This window comes from Esox lucius, chromosome 20, assembly GCF_011004845.1.
Source record: "Esox lucius isolate fEsoLuc1 chromosome 20, fEsoLuc1.pri, whole genome shotgun sequence".
In the NCBI taxonomy this organism is placed as follows: Eukaryota; Metazoa; Chordata; class Actinopteri; order Esociformes; family Esocidae; genus Esox; species Esox lucius.
In genome coordinates, this window is record NC_047588.1 from 251,630 (window position 1) to 267,518 (window position 15,889).

The following is a 15,889-nucleotide window of genomic DNA, read 5'->3' on the forward strand; positions in this document are numbered from 1 at the left end:
TCACCAGTTCAATGACACAAGCCGGCACTAGGAGTACAGTTGAACACAGTTGGAAAGTTTATTAAGGATAATTCAGAGCGTAGGCGGGGATTTTGCCTCTACTTCACCGTCCATTGCTTCACGGTCCACAATCCATTCTCATCGTCTTCTATCCCCAGGTAGTCCACAGGTAATCCACAAACAGGTCCTCATCCAAAACAGTTCGGTAGACAGGGGGTTAGTCAGCCAGTCCAGGTCACACCACTTAGTCACAGTTTAGTTCAATATTCTCTTCACTCTACTCTCCACACGCTGTCCCACTCCGTCTTATCTCCACCTCTCCTGTTCTCTGTCCTCTCTCTCCCTTCAAAACCACCTGCTTCCCTTTTTCCCTCCAAAAACGAATCACCCAATTAATCCCAGCCTCTCCGTGTTGGAAGAGGAAGTCCATATAGGGCTCGGGGGTGGAGCCAATGAGCCGCAAGATCCCTTCCTTCAATTACCACTCCCCTCACCTCTCCCTGCAATCTACCACACTATGTACACATCCTCAAAGTTCAGCTCAGGCAAGGATTTCGCAGTTTGTAACGATGTAATAACACAGCAGGTGCTGTATAGGGGTCACAAGTGCCTACTGTAAGTCTTACAGTGTGTTTTCATACCTTTGTTTTTCATGTTTTGTGAGGTTATCTAAACCCGGTCTGTATAAGTAGAAAATTTGACCAGCTTGTGCACCAGCTCCATAAAATGTCCAGTGTTAGCCGCAATGATTGAACAATGTTTTGCCCGCCAGGCTGTCAGAGCAACCACGTGACTGTAAACTATGAATAGACCATAACATTTTTATTTTCAGACCTAGAAATTGGGTTGAGATCTCAGAGATTGCACTAGATTGGTTCAAGTCGAATCTGTCAAATAGAGCATTTGTAGTGTCCATTAACAATGGTCTTCCTCTGTGCCTGTCATATGTCGTATTCCACCAGGTTCCATCTTGGGGGCAATTCTGTTTTCTATGTATATGCTTCCATTAGGTAATATAATTTGTTTCTATGACATTTGTAGTGGTGGGAACGTCATGCAATGGGGTTGCTTCTCAGCAGCACAGACTGGAAGACTGGACAGGATTGTTAAGATGAATTAAGCAAAATACAGAGGTCCTTGAAAAAAAACTAATACATAGCGCACATGACCTCAGCCTACTGCCCAATGCACACATCCTTGAGTGGACTTGAACCCTATTGAAAATGTATCGGGAAACCTGAATATCGCAATTCACTGATGCTCCAATCTGACAGATCTTGAGAGGATCTGCATGAAAGAATTGGAAAACCTGGCCAAATCTAGGTGTACAAAGCTGGTAAAGGCATACCTTATAAGACTCGAAGCTGTGATTGTTGCTAATGCACTTCTACAAAGGACTGAAGAAAAGGGTCCAAATACATGAGATATATATATTTTTTTTTTATCAATGAACTGGCACTAATGTATAGAAAACGGGTTTCACATTGTCGTTATGGGGTATTGTGTATTTTGATGGCACTTTTTTTTTTAATCAATTACAAGTTGTCAATAACATAACAATATCTGGAGAAACCGAAGGTGTCTGAAAACTTTCCGTAGCCACTATTTGAAAATTACTGTTTGCACAAAGTTGTTCCCAATGAGTGCCTGCTAAATTAATTAAATAAAAATGTAAATGATGAAATAAGCATCACCAACATGATTCCATTCAAGTGTGGAGTGTAGGTGTGCACCAATAGTGAATGAAAGAATACGAATGGGGAATCTGAAACCCAAAATAGGTACTGGCCATTAAAGAACTGCAACTTTATTAAGTTTGGATAACAACAGTTTTATCTCACAGAGGTACAAGGATTTACTTGTATTATGCAATTCACAATGTTATGGACCTACTATGGCATGCTTCCGTTCAGGTAAAAACACTGCTTATCTCAAAGGTAATAAGCTGCAATACACAAATCTACTGGAGGTGAGGGAAGAACTCTTTAGACATCCACGACAAATGCAACAATGGATAGCCTAAATAATACTAACGGTAAACAAACTAGAACGAAAACATATTACTGACAATGAACAGAAAATGATATACACTATCTTTGAACAAGTAAAAAAAAAAAATATTACAAAAGAAAATCAGTTTTCCCCCTCAGGTTTTGTTTCCTTGGCCTTTCGTACTTCCTCGAGCTTCTTATCCTACAATGAAAGAAAAAAAATCACATTAAGCAAGCAAGCAAGATAATTTATTTAGCGCAATTCATACATCGAAGCAATTCAATGTGCTTTACAAAGAAACATATATGAAAACAATAACATAAAAACAAATACTCAAATAAAAACATCAAAGCAAATGAATACACCATAATAAGAAAAGAATACAATAAGAAAACATAAAGATTAAAAGTGGGAAGCTATAAGGCTAGACAGTGTTGTTAAGTTTAAGTGCTCAGTCATAGGCACGTGAGAAGAGAAGTGTTTTTAAACAGGATTAAAAAATGATACGTTTGGGGCACGTCTAAGATCTTCTGGTAGTTTATTCCAGTTTTGTACAGCATAAGTGTTAAACGCAGCTTCTCCATGTTTAGTTTGGACTCTGGGCTATACTAGCTGACCTGTGTTCATGGATCTAAGAGCCCTGCTCGGTTTACATTCTGCAAACATATAAGAAACGTATTCGGGTCCTAAACAATTCAGAGATTTATAAACTAAAAGCACCACATTGAAATTCTGTAACTGACTGGAAGCCAAAGCAAAGATTTAAGAACCAGAGTGATGTGCTATGTTCTCTTGGTCCTGGTTAACATTCTAGCAGCAGCATTCTGAATGAGCTGCAGTTGTTTTTACAGTCTTTTTCGGGAGTCCAGTTAAGAGGCCATTACAGTAGTCAACCCTACTAGAGATAAAAGCATGGATGAGCTTCTCTTGGTCTTTTTGGGACACCAAGCCTTTGATTCTGGCTATATTTTTTAGATGATAGAATGCTGTTTTGGTGACCGCTTTTAATATGAGTGTTAAATGTAAGGTCTGAGTCAATCAAAACACCAAGATTACGCAATTGGTCCCTGGTTTTAAGGGCCAGAGAATCCAGCTCTTTACTAATACTTGTTCTTTTATTTTTGTTGCCAAACACAATAATCTCAGTTTTATCTTGGTTTAATTGTAGGCAATTTTGGTTCATCCAGGTATTTACAGTGGGGCAAAAAAGTATTTAGTCAGCCACCAATTGTGCAAGTTCTCCCACTTAAAAAGATGAGAGAGGCCCGAGCCATAGGTACACTTCCAGTTTGAGAGACAAAATGAGAAAAAAAAATCTCATTTTTATGAATTTATTGGTAAATTCCTCTGTAAAATAAGTATTTGGTCACCTACAAACAAGCAAGATTTCTGGCTCTCACAGACCTGTAACTTCTTATTAAAGAGGCTCCTCTGTCCTCCACTCGTTACCTGTATTAATGGCACCTGTTTGAACTTGTTATCAGTATAAAAGACACCTGTCCACAACCTCAACTCTCATCTTTTTAAGTGGGAGAACTAGCACAATTGGTGGCTGACTAAATACTTTTTTGCCCCACTGTATGAGGACATTGTTTTAGGCTTCCTGCACCATGTACTTCATTCTGCTTAACTTAAACCTATTGTCCTTATTAGAGGACAGTTGTCTGCACCACACTTAGATATTATACTTAAAAATGTAAATGCAAACCATATCAAACTCTCATTCCATTGCCCTCCATTGACAACTCCACAACTTTTACTAGTTATACTTCAAAATGACAGATAGTTGCGGTTTCATTGGATAGGCTAACCGCATATATATTTTATCATTGTAAGGAATGACATGGTATTTCAATACTTATTTATATACCCTTTGTTGGCAATGACAGAGGTCAAACGTTTTCTGTAAGTCTTCACAAGGTTTTCACACACTGTTGCTGGTATTTTGGCCCATTCCTCCATGCAGATCTCCTCTAGAGCAGTGATGTTTCGGGGCTGTCGCTGGACAACACAGACTTTCAACTCCCTCCAAAGATTTTCTATGGGGTTGAGATCTGGTGACTGGCTAGGCCACTCCAGGACCTTGAAATGCTTCTTACGAAGCCACTCCTTGTTTGCCCAGGCGGTGTGTTTGGGATCATTGTCATGCTGAAAGACCCAGCCACGTTTCATCTTCAATGCCTTTGCTGATGGAAGGAGGTTTTCACTCAAAATCAAACGATACATGGCCCCATTCATTCTTTCCTTTACACGGATCAGTTGTCCTGGTCCCTTTGCAGAAAAACAGCCCCAAAGCATGATGTTTCCACCCTCATGCTTCACAGTAGGTATGGTGTTCTTTGGATGCAACTCAGCATTCTTTCTCCTCCAATCAGACGAGTTGAGTTTTTGCCAAAAAGTTATATTTTGGTTTCATCTGACCATATGACATTCTTCCAATCCTCTTCTGGACCATCCAAATGCTCTCTAGCAAACCTCAGACGGGCCTGGACATGTACTGGCTAAAGCAGGGGGACACGTCTGGCACTGCAAGATTTGAGTCCCTGGTGGCGTTGTGTGTTACTGATGGTAGCCTTTGTTACTTTGGTCCCAGCTCCCTGGTGCAGGTTCCCAGCCTGGTGCAGGTCTACAATTGTGTTGCTGGTGTTCTTTGACAGCTCTTTGGTCTTGGCCATAGTGGAGTTTGGAGTGTGACTGTTTGAGGTTGTGGACAGGTGTCTTTTATACTGATAACAAGTTCAAACAGGTGCCATTAATACAGGTAATGAGTGAAGTTACAGGTCTGTGAAAGCCAGAAATCTTGCTTGTTCATAGGTGACCAAATACTTATTTTACAGAGGAATAACCAATTAATTCATAAAAAATCCTACAATGTGATTTTCTATATTTCTTTCTCTCATTTTGTCTCTCATAGTTGAAGTGTACCTATGATGAAAATTACAGGCCTCTCTCATCTTTTTAAGTGGGAGAACTTGCACAAGTGGTAGCTGACTAAATACTTTTTTGCCCCACTGTATGTGCTCTATAGAGTGACACAGAGAGTCTATTGAGCTGTTGTCATATGGTTCGAGAGCCATATATTTTATTATCATCGGCATAGCTGTGGTAGTTAATGTTGTTGTTCTGTAGAATTTGGCCCAGAGATAGCATATAGAGATTGAACAGAAGCGGTCCGAGAACTGATCCCTGTGGAACTCTGCATGTAATAGCCAACTTATCAGATTCATGATTACCAATGTTGACAAAGTAACTCCGGCCATCTACATAAGATCTGAACCAATCAAGGACTGTCCCGGGGAGTCCTACCCAATTTTCCAGCCTATCTATAAGAGATCTAATAGAACCAGAACTGTTATTTTATCAGAATCAGCATTAAGCTGATTTCTCAGCAGGCAAGTTGAACAAGGTGCATAACATTTTGATGCAACACATTCTTCCCATTTACAGAAATGTATTACTGAAATGTTTAATTCTCTCTAATTGAAGATTTGAAAAAAATCCTTCAAGACGAAAACGAAAAAGGACAAACCTTCTCCTTAAATTTTTCATTAAGCGCTGCCATTCGTGCCGTGCGGTTCTCTTTGTTGGCTTCCATCTTCTGATTGAGCTTCTCTTCTGCTGTCTTGCTGAAGTTGTTGTTCTCCTCCATAGCTTTCTTTTGAACTTCTTTCTCGTGCTCTCTCTTCTCAGCTAAATGCTTCAGCACCTCTGCCTCATGACTCTAAAAAAATTGGAATATTAAAGTTACATAGTATGTTGGTGGTAACCATAAATTAGAAATAAAAAAAGACATCTAGATTGTAACTTTACAACTGTTTGCTTAACTTAGAGAAAGTGTTCAGAACAGATGTTTATTCTATAAACGACACTGAAATACAAAATGTAATTTACTTCATGATAGGTCAAGTCAACTCCTACTCTGATTTCAGATTTGAAAATCAGAGAATTAGAAGAAGATTCCAAAGGCACTAAGTTTTCATCTAGCTTGTTGGGAAATTGGTCAAAACGGCAGCAGTTTTAAAAGTTTGAAAGATAAGCAATTTTGCAGTTACACAGCAGTTTATTTTTTATTTGTGAATTCATCTTATGACAGCTAGATGGGGGGTTCATAATATGTTTAAAGTCTGGGAGTTATTTATCAACTGGATCATTAAAATGATCCAGAAATCATTACAAATAAATCTCTTAAAAGTGAATGGACGACAAAATGGACAAATAGTTCAAAGCTTCATACTTTTTAATGTATAGAAAAACAGTGAGAAAATAAGTAAGTAAAGCAGATGTGGCTCAATTCTCTTATATATATGTGAACATCTAACTGTACCTTGCGTCTCTCCTCTGCGGCTTCCAGTTTCTTCTGGATCTCTTCAAGAGACATCTCCTTCTTCTCTTTTGGTGGAGGTAGAGGGATTTCCCCCTTGGTGTCAGGGGCCAGGATCACCTCAAATGCTTGACCTGAAGCACGCTTGTCCAACTCCTTGACAAGGATGTCTGAAAATAGAGAGTAGATACATTTTGAAAGAGGGAGGTATTAAACCGATAATATCATTTGGAAAACATTCAACAGCCACTGAAATTCAACCCTACTGTTGTTTGCTCCTTGGGGTTTAAGGCCGGGTGTCTCTGTAAAGCACATTGTGCTGTTGTAAAAAGGGCTTTATAAAATACATTTGATTGATTGATTGAGTTCTGGTTATTATTAAGCTGCTGGATAACCAAAATCCTTACGCACCAGAATGAACGCACTCTCTGGATTTCTACCTCAATTAAGTACCCCAGGAAACCCAAGCCGCGACATGGAAAGGCAACCATATTCGATTACTAACCCCTTAAACCTGGCTGGTGCTGGCCAATTGCCCTGCCGTCCCTGGGACCCCTGGGCTAGTCATTGAACAGGATTCAAGTCACATAATTATGCAGCTAAATGCTTAACGTTTCCTTCTTTCGAATTATGGAAGGGGAGAGGACATTAGGTCTGTAGCTGGATGTGACGAATGGATCTTTACGTAAAGATTTTAACTCAATTTCATATATTGTTTTTCAGTAATAACTATTAGAAACAAATATAAAATTCTAAATTTACAATGCAGCCAATACATCTCTGTTGACATACAGCAGTACAAGCTATCACACAGTCTCAGTGATTGCTAACTTTGGGGATCCCTTCGATCTCCAAAGTTAAATAAGCTTTTAGTTGTTCTCCACCCCATATTTGGAATTTACCAAGATACTTCAAAATGTAAATTAATTGGTGGCTTCTAGGCAGGGGTGCCCAGCAGGCTGATTGTGATCTACAAGTCAGCAGTACACAACGGAGTTGTTTACCGAAAGTATAAGCACATTTGTGTTCCAAAGCTGTAATAATAACAATAAGTATCACAAGTTCCATGCTACTATCTAATGAATGCAATACAGACATTATCGTCTTGTTTAGCCATTATTGACATACAAAGCCAAACCTAACACTGTTTGAGAATTAGGTTAGCAAGTTAAATGATAATGGATTTGTGTGTTGACAGTAACAATTAAAACTTCGAACCCCAGACCTTCTAAAAACAGCAAACAAGGCTTACCTAGCAGGAGTATTATGACTAAGTATTGAATGTCTATGTATAACTTTTTTTTATTTCAGCAGACTTTTCCATGAAATGAGCACAAGTAAAGTATAAAGAATCATAATAGACATTCCTGTCTCACTGGATGCAATAAAAATGCCAGAAGCACAACTATATTTAATAATTACAAACAAAACATATAACTATGTTAGTGTTCTCTTTTTATGATAGTTTATTCGCTATTTGTGATTGTGTTTTGCACATTATGTATTGTGTACTAGATTTGTATATACAGTTTGGTCCGGAAATAATTGGAAACTGAGTTTTGTTATTTTGTCGGTTTACCAACATATATTGAAGATACAGATGAATAATGGGCTTAAAGTGCAGTCTCTCAGCTTTAGTTTGAGGGTATTTAGATCCAAATTGGAGGAAGGGTTTAGGAATTACATCTCTTTTCATATGTAGCCCCCTCTTTTTAAAGGGACCAAAAGTAATTGGACATTTGACTCAAAAGCTGTTTCATGGACAAGTGTGGGCTATTTCACGGAGAGCTCTTCTCTGAGGACAGCTGCAAAGTCTTTGCCAGTCTGTTTCGCAATGTCCTTTAACTCTGAAAGGTAAGTCTGTAAGCTGTTTTGCTAGCTACAGGGGTGTAGACACTGGCTAAGGCGCTAATGTGGTAAACTACGATAGAGAAGATGAATTGGAGGTCTGGGTCTGGCTCGCCAACTTGAGTCCCGTCTACGCATGTGCACTCCCGCATACTGCAGACCAATCCTTGCTCTGACCGAGCTTCAACCAGAGCCAAAAAACTGACAAAAACCGGTGTGGCTTAGTTCTCATTAAGTGCCCGTCAGTTTCCGACCAGGTAAGTTATGTTCATCAGCTGCAAAATCAACTTTTCTACTCTTTTCTCTGCTTATTAGCCACGGCTCACTCTCTTTCTCCGATTTTCCTCTGCTCTCTCGCTCAGGTCTCTGCTGCAGCGTCACTCACGTGCTGCGTCTAGCGTCACTAGTCCCTTAAAGGGGTAGCAACATGAATTTTCTGGCATACTTTTAATCTTAAACATTAAATGATTGTTGTAAAAAAAAAATATTAACTCTGATGAATTAACTTACATTAAATGAATCACTTTTACCTTCCAAATTATTTATGCAGCTTTTAAACTATTTATTCTTACTTATGTCATATTTTAACATGGGTTACATTAATGTACAGCCATAGCATAGTTTTCATTGTCGGTTCTAATGGCATGTTCTATATATTTGCTGATATATGTTTTTTGATCAACTTGTTTGTCATGATATACATTGCCTAAAGAAGATAACCTTTTACACCCACAATCATTTTACTGTCCATTGAATTCAAGATCCTTACTCAGGGGCTATGTATGTTTAATCCATCTGAGACCTATATGTACTAATATATTAAATAATTTTTTTTTTTTTTACATAGTTATTTATTGGTGTCAGTACGCTCCATTATTTGTGTTTCTAGCAGTAACTCTTGCTTCTGAACTGTTGATAGGGTTATGTGGTCCACCCCCCCCCTTTTCTGTTTTGATTTAAGTCACATGTACACAATGTCTGTTTTGTGCACCCTGAAGAAAGCATGTGAGCCACAACGCGTTGGTGCTTTTTATTGCCCTGATATTCTAATATCTTTTTATTTTAATCATAATCAGAGAATGTATTGAAATTACACTGATAAAATATCCTGATAAAATGATTATGCTCTTATTCATAAGACTTGAAAACAAATATTGCATTTTCTACAACTGGATACGTTGTGTACTGCCTCACCTTTATCATTTGGCCTGAAACTGAAGAACTGCCAAACAAGCGAGGAATACAGCTGTGGAAAAAAATTAAGAAACCACTGCACCTTTTTCTTTCCTATCCAAAAAAGTTGAAAAGGAATGTTTTGAGTTCAATTTGCAGTGGTCTCTTAATTTTAACCCTTCTGTTCCTCACTCAAATCCTTCCTTTTCGACTTTTTTGGAAAGAAAAAGGTGCAGTGGCCTATACATTTTTTCCAGAGCAAATCAGTCATTAATGTCAACCCAGTCAATGGTGAATATTGTCACCATGTAGCATCATTTCTGCACCACCTCTTCTTCGCCCTTTTTTCTTTTTCTAATGCATAATTTAACACTCATTCACATCAAAAAAGACACAAAATACAGACAGACAAATACAATACTATGTAAGTGGTGCGTCGTCCCTTGCTTTTATATCTGGGAGATGTGAGGGTAATTCCATATAATCAAACCATTTATTTGGTGACCAGAATTCTGTACAACTATTTGTACTGTAAGGCTCACAGAGACAAATGAATAGTTGTTTTATATACTAGTCCATACACTTGGCGCTATGGAATTGGAATATCAAAAAGATTTTCCCAAATGTTTTGAATACGGTAGGGTGCCACAGTCAGACTTTTTGTAGCAAGATGGAAGAGATACATTTTACAGTTTATGTTAGTCCAGTTTAACCATGCATGATCTTTAATTGATGGGCGACCAGGAGATTCATTGATTTGTAGAGTTTAAAATTTTCTTTCTCCATTTATCTGGTATGGCTGCAATGAGTTGATTATATCTCAGAAGTGAGCATGTTTCACCACATGCTTCTTTGAGTAGCTCATCAGTGATAAGTTTCCCGTCTTTGTTTGTGATGTCTTTAAGAAACAAGATACCCTTCTTGTACCTTTTTTCAATGTTTTTATTTTCAATTAATATATTTGAGTTTAGCCATATAATTGAGTGTAAGATTTGTTCAAGCTGTTCAGGAGGATGGAATTGGAATTGTAACCAGCTTTGTATAGATTTTTCACAAAGGTCGAAGTTTCAAATAATGTACCATTAGTTTAAAATGGCACACTTTAATCTGTAGCATGGCAAAGAGCCCGTCTTTAAACATGGGATGGGTCTGTCTTATTAGTGTACTTGAGAACCAGTTTGAATTCAGATATAGTTTTGTTATAATTGAAGCTTTAAGTGACTGATTAAAAACTCTGATATTTATTAGTTTGACCTCACCAATTTCATATTCATTATATACATATTTTGATCTTATTTAATCTGGCTAACCATTTAAGATAAAATCAAATATTTGAAAACAGACTCCAGGCGTAAGGAGTGTCATGAATAAATGTGTGAACTGGGATAATACGAATTAGTTGACTGAAGTAACCTTGCCATAGATAGTTAGAAGCATTCCTGTCCAAGGTTTTGATATGCGATCGACCTTGGTCATTTTCCTGTCAAAGTTACTAGAAACCAGATTTTCAATATTTTTGGGAATATGTATACCAAGGCGATCCATGTCCCCTTCGGTCCATTTGATTGGAAGTTCACATGGAAGTGTAAAAGGAGCATCCTTTAATGATCCAACGCGTAATATGGTGCACTTTTCATAGTTGGGTTTTAATCCAGATAGATTTGAAAAATGGTCTAGATCTTTAAAGAGCCAGGAAGCGAGGAATATTTAGCATAAAGCAGTATATTAACCCTTATGCACCCCTCTGGCATTTTTGTAAATTTTTCTAATTTTTTGTATTTTATTTGGGGATCATTTTGTCTGTGTTGCAGCTAGGGGCATGATTTGTTGGCAGAACTCTTATTTTTTGTTAATTTTTTTTTTATCCAATGTCTTTAACTCTTTCATGTCTTTCATACTCAGTTTATGAATTTTGCACCCTCTTGACACCTTCATGGACAAAAATGTCCCATTGACTTCCATTAAAAACATTTGTTTTAATCTCACTGCCATTAGAGTATAAAACCAATCTGAATCTGGTTGAATCTGGTAGAAGAGTTTTTGTGTGCACGTGTGTGTCTGCGCACCCGTGTGTCTGCGCACCCGTGTGTCTGCGCGCCCACATGTCCACATGTGAGTGTGTGATGGAATACAGTCAAAATTTCAAATATCACTACTTTTCTTCAAAATGAAATGCTTACATTACAGAATGCATGGTTTTATACTCTAATGGCAGTGAGATAAAAAGTTTTGTTTTTAATGGAAGTCAATGGGACATTTTTGTCCACGGAGGTGTCCAGAGGAATATCTGGCACTACATAAAATATACTAATGCAATCAAATACATTTTGTTGCTAATCTTTGACATATCCAAGACTCTAATCTCCACCAAAGCCCCATGCCTCTATTTATTATATGGAAAATATTATTTTTGTAAAGATTTTTTGTAATAAATAGCTGGCATTTAAAGGGTTAAAATTCTGAAAATGATTGAATGTTTGGTTGTTTTGAGCAGGTTTTAAGTTGTTTAAGAGATTTATGAAAAAAAAAGATGAAATAAATATTAATGTATAAATATTTTATGTCAGTTTTTGTACATTTTTGTCCACGAAGGTGTCCAAAGGGTAGTAAATTTGATTAATGAGGCTACTTAACACCTTTTGAAAGCTATTCTACTTAATAGCTTTTAAAAGTTAATGTATGATTTATTATTTCATTTATAGGAATAAGCAAATCCAAAGTCCAAGATAGCAAAATCATTGTATAATGCAAGAATAGACAAATAAATCCTACACCTGCTTATTTATTAGTTTCAGATATGTGTTACATAAAGAGTATGCTAAATAATATCAGAGTTTAAGATATTTTTACTGTTTGCTGCTTTTTAAGAAGTGAGTTAATGTGAGGTAATAATACATTTCGTTATTCCCACAAATGTACCTCACCATGCGAGCAGCAAATTCGACCCGTCGATGGATTTAAAAACAAATCGATCATGTTTGGAAAGGTTGTTTGCGATGATGTGTAAATCCAGACATTGTCCAGCCCTAGTTCACAATCCCAATTAATTTTTATACATTCACATTCTTAAAAGGTCCTGCTCCTCATTCCAGTTCTGCTCCTTGTTCTACCATTTTTTTTAATCCTAACACTTATCCCAACCTATAGACCAAAAACGTAATGGAGCAGCAGACAAGTTAATTTAGACTTTCATTCTGGGTTAATAAGCAGCCTGCAAATGTGAAATATATTATGACAATAGTGTTATAAAGGCCGGACAACACGCTTACCTCCAGAGGTAGCCATTTTAGCAGAGTACTGAGGGTCGTTATACCTGGGAAAGAAAATACAGACAAAGCCACTGGGTTAAAGATAATGCATGTATTTCAAAACTTCACCCCATGCACTAATCAGTGAAAGCACAAAAACACAAAAATGCTGATTGATACAGGCAAAGACAAATACCAAGTCTGACAGTGGAGACATATGTGCCTACTGAAATGTAATTGAGTGTGAAGTCTGGTGTCTGTAGGATGACTCAGAGACAGATCACTGGTTTTGATGGTAAACTTTAGACATGAAAACTAGTTATGCAGATTTTGCACAAAGGATGAGACATAGATTTTACCCAAATCTAAATGCATCTTTTCAAAATGAAAGCTAGCAAAATGTGAACGTGTATAATTTCAATGGAGATGAAAAGGGCGTGGACATTAAGTCATTCCCATCTTTGTTTATAATAGACAAATACCGGAGCATAAATTAAGTTTAAAGAAAAATATCTACTTCGCCATTGTTACAGTTATATCATGTGTGCAGCGCATTACCCCCAGGACAAATTATTCCACAAAAAAACGAATTATGGGGAGCGCCATAGTGAATACAGATCAAAGAACAACATGTAGGCTACTCAGACAGGTTCGGTCTGAGTTAACGGTCACGAAAATAATGTAATATACAGTCGTTGCAATCAATCAATTCCAAGTTTCATTTGGATGTCAACGCCAAGATTAGCTCCAAAACAAGACAATAACAAAGACAAAGACAAAAAACAAAATACCGATAGCCATCGCCCCATTTTGACTTGGAAAAATTTATTTAATAGAAAACGACAAACACAGATAACAGCTATAGTAGCTTTATAAACAATTAAGACATTGCGAGAGTCACACATAACATTGTTGGAATACCATCGATATTGACATCCAGCTCTACCAACCTGCCGATGAACGAATTACAAAGCTGGTGCTGCGACAACAATGGACTTGGCTGTACTGTCAGGTCCATATGGCAGACAATCACACAATGTCATATAATAATGAAAATAATATTACTTGGCGAAACAAAATCTCTCTTTACATGTAAAGCAGACCTTTTATCCTTATAGTAGTGTAGAAATTCAATGTTAAATCGTCGATAGACGACAAAGAATTTGTGCAACAGCGCACTGCGAGGTAGAGTGCTCACACCCAACCAAGTCTTCTCCATCACCAACACAGACAGAAATATTCGCTGGGCGGAAAAATCTGAGCCAATTTTTTTTTGATGAATATTGAATTGTGTAATAACGATAAACGTTACAGAAAACCTGGAATGTTAATGTATGTACATTTAGTGGTATTTTTATAAATCAGTGAGCTGCACCACTATTAACCTAGCAAATTAGCTAAGGTACCAACGCAACGATTTCCAGCTAGGCTAACGTAAAGAAAACGTTTAATACCAACACCCGGACAGCTAGCTATATTTTACTACTGTAGCTAATTAACGTAATGTAACGTTAACTTCAGCAATAACGTCCCAATAATGTTACTTACCATCATCTTTTAAATGTCGTATCTAAATGAGACTCAGGGTTTAATGGCTGCAATCAATACATTTACTGTAAAATGCATTACATTATTTTTACAAATCTTACGTTACCTTCAAATGCTTACAATGTAACGTTACCCTCCGAGCATCAGATTGCTACCTCTTCTTCACATGGACTGCCAACCACTGCACTGTTCCCCCAACAAACAAAAAAACACAAAGCAGCTGTCAGCTCGTCACATCTTTTTCCCTACTCTTATTGGTCCTAATAGTCCAATGAAAAAATGTCGACGTTCCCAGCTGGAATCAAAACAACAGCACCAGACCGCGGCTTCCATACCATAGAGATGGTTAGATCACTTTAATGAGAGAAAAACCAGCACTAAAGCGGACATCGTTATTCGCCATTTTAAAGTAGTCATCTGTATAGTTCTTACTTCATGTTATCATGTTATCAAATAGTATCAATAAATTAAATCTACAGAAATTTCATTATGGCACGTTTTCACACAATATATCCTCTTTCCATCTATAAGAAGGGATAGGGTAGCTGAATGGTATCACATTAAACAAAAATCACTGTTTATAACCCTGAATCAGTTTGTTTTAACAAAATCCTGAATCTGGGTCATAGCCCTCATTCATTTGCTATTTTGGAACCAGTAAAAGCTGTCATTTCCACTTGGTAACTGGTTCTAACAAATCATGTGGCTTAAACAACCAATAAGGAAGTTGGACATTACAGTGTCATAGTTTCAACTTTCTACTGGCACTTTAAATCAGAACCAAAATATACCTAGGCTGAGTATAAGACTATAACTCATTATAACATTCCTCAAATTGTGATACAGATGAAAATAAATAAATAATAATGACGACCATCAATAACAATCAGATAATTACATGGTTTTGTGGCAAGTTGATGCCACTCAGAGCAACATACCAGAAGCCACACACACAAGGCACAGACAACACAGGACAAGCTTAATCTCCCTGCCTGTCACAAACATTATGATCAGAACTGACCGTTACATTTTGATGCTATATCCAAACAAATAAGGCACAAGGAGTTTGTTATAGTTTGAGGGATAGTTAAATTACTTAGTTCGATGTCAAAAGTATTAATGCAATTAGTGTCAACTAGCTGGAATATTTCTCTCAAGATAAATCCAGTCTACATCTCATACAATTGTAAACAACAATAGCCAAGGACCTGTGATTATTGTAATTATTTACATGAACAACTGCTAGAGTATGGCAAAGTTGCCAGCATGCAGGGAGAATGTTGGTTGTACCTTCTCAGAATAGGAACAAGAGAATCCAAAGTCCAGTATAGCAAAATCATTGTATAATGCCTCACCATGCGAGCAGCACATTTGACCTGTCGATAGATTTAAAAACAAATCGATCGTGTTTGGAAAGGTTGTTTGCAATGATGTGTAAATCCAGACATTGTCCAGCCCTAGTTCACAATCCCAATTAAGTTTTCAGTTTTATACATTCACATTCTTAAAAGGTTCTGTTCCTCATTCCAGTTATGCTCCTTGTTCTACCTTTTTCTTTTTTATCTTAACACTATAGACCAACAACTTAATGGAGCAGCAGACAAGTTAATTTGGGCATTCATTCTGGGTTAATAAGCATCCTGCAAATGTGAAATATATTATGACAATAGTGTTATAAAGGCCAGACAACACACTTACCTCCAGAGGTAGCCATTTTAGCAGAGTGCTGAGGGTTGTTATACCTGGGAAAGAAAATACA

The 15,889-nt window shown here is 37.3% G+C and overlaps 2 protein-coding genes across 4 annotated transcripts in view; one reads left to right on the forward strand and one right to left on the reverse strand.

Moving 5' to 3' along the window:
* paqr7b (progestin and adipoQ receptor family member VII, b) overlaps window positions 1-15,889 on the forward strand; it is a 103,202-nt gene that overhangs the window by 21,050 nt on the left and 66,263 nt on the right. The window lies entirely within an intron of this gene.
* On the reverse strand, window positions 1,778-15,863 carry stmn1b (stathmin 1b). 3 transcript variants are annotated; one of them, XM_010867710.3, is made up of 5 exons: window positions 14,251-14,341; window positions 12,604-12,647; window positions 6,317-6,483; window positions 5,522-5,713; window positions 1,778-2,193 (listed from the first exon to the last, which is right to left on the reverse strand). In XM_010867710.3, the coding sequence occupies exons 2-5, from the start codon at window positions 12,617-12,619 to the stop codon at window positions 2,134-2,136; spliced, it is 435 nt and encodes a 144-aa protein (XP_010866012.1). In that variant the 5' UTR covers window positions 12,620-12,647; window positions 14,251-14,341; the 3' UTR covers window positions 1,778-2,133.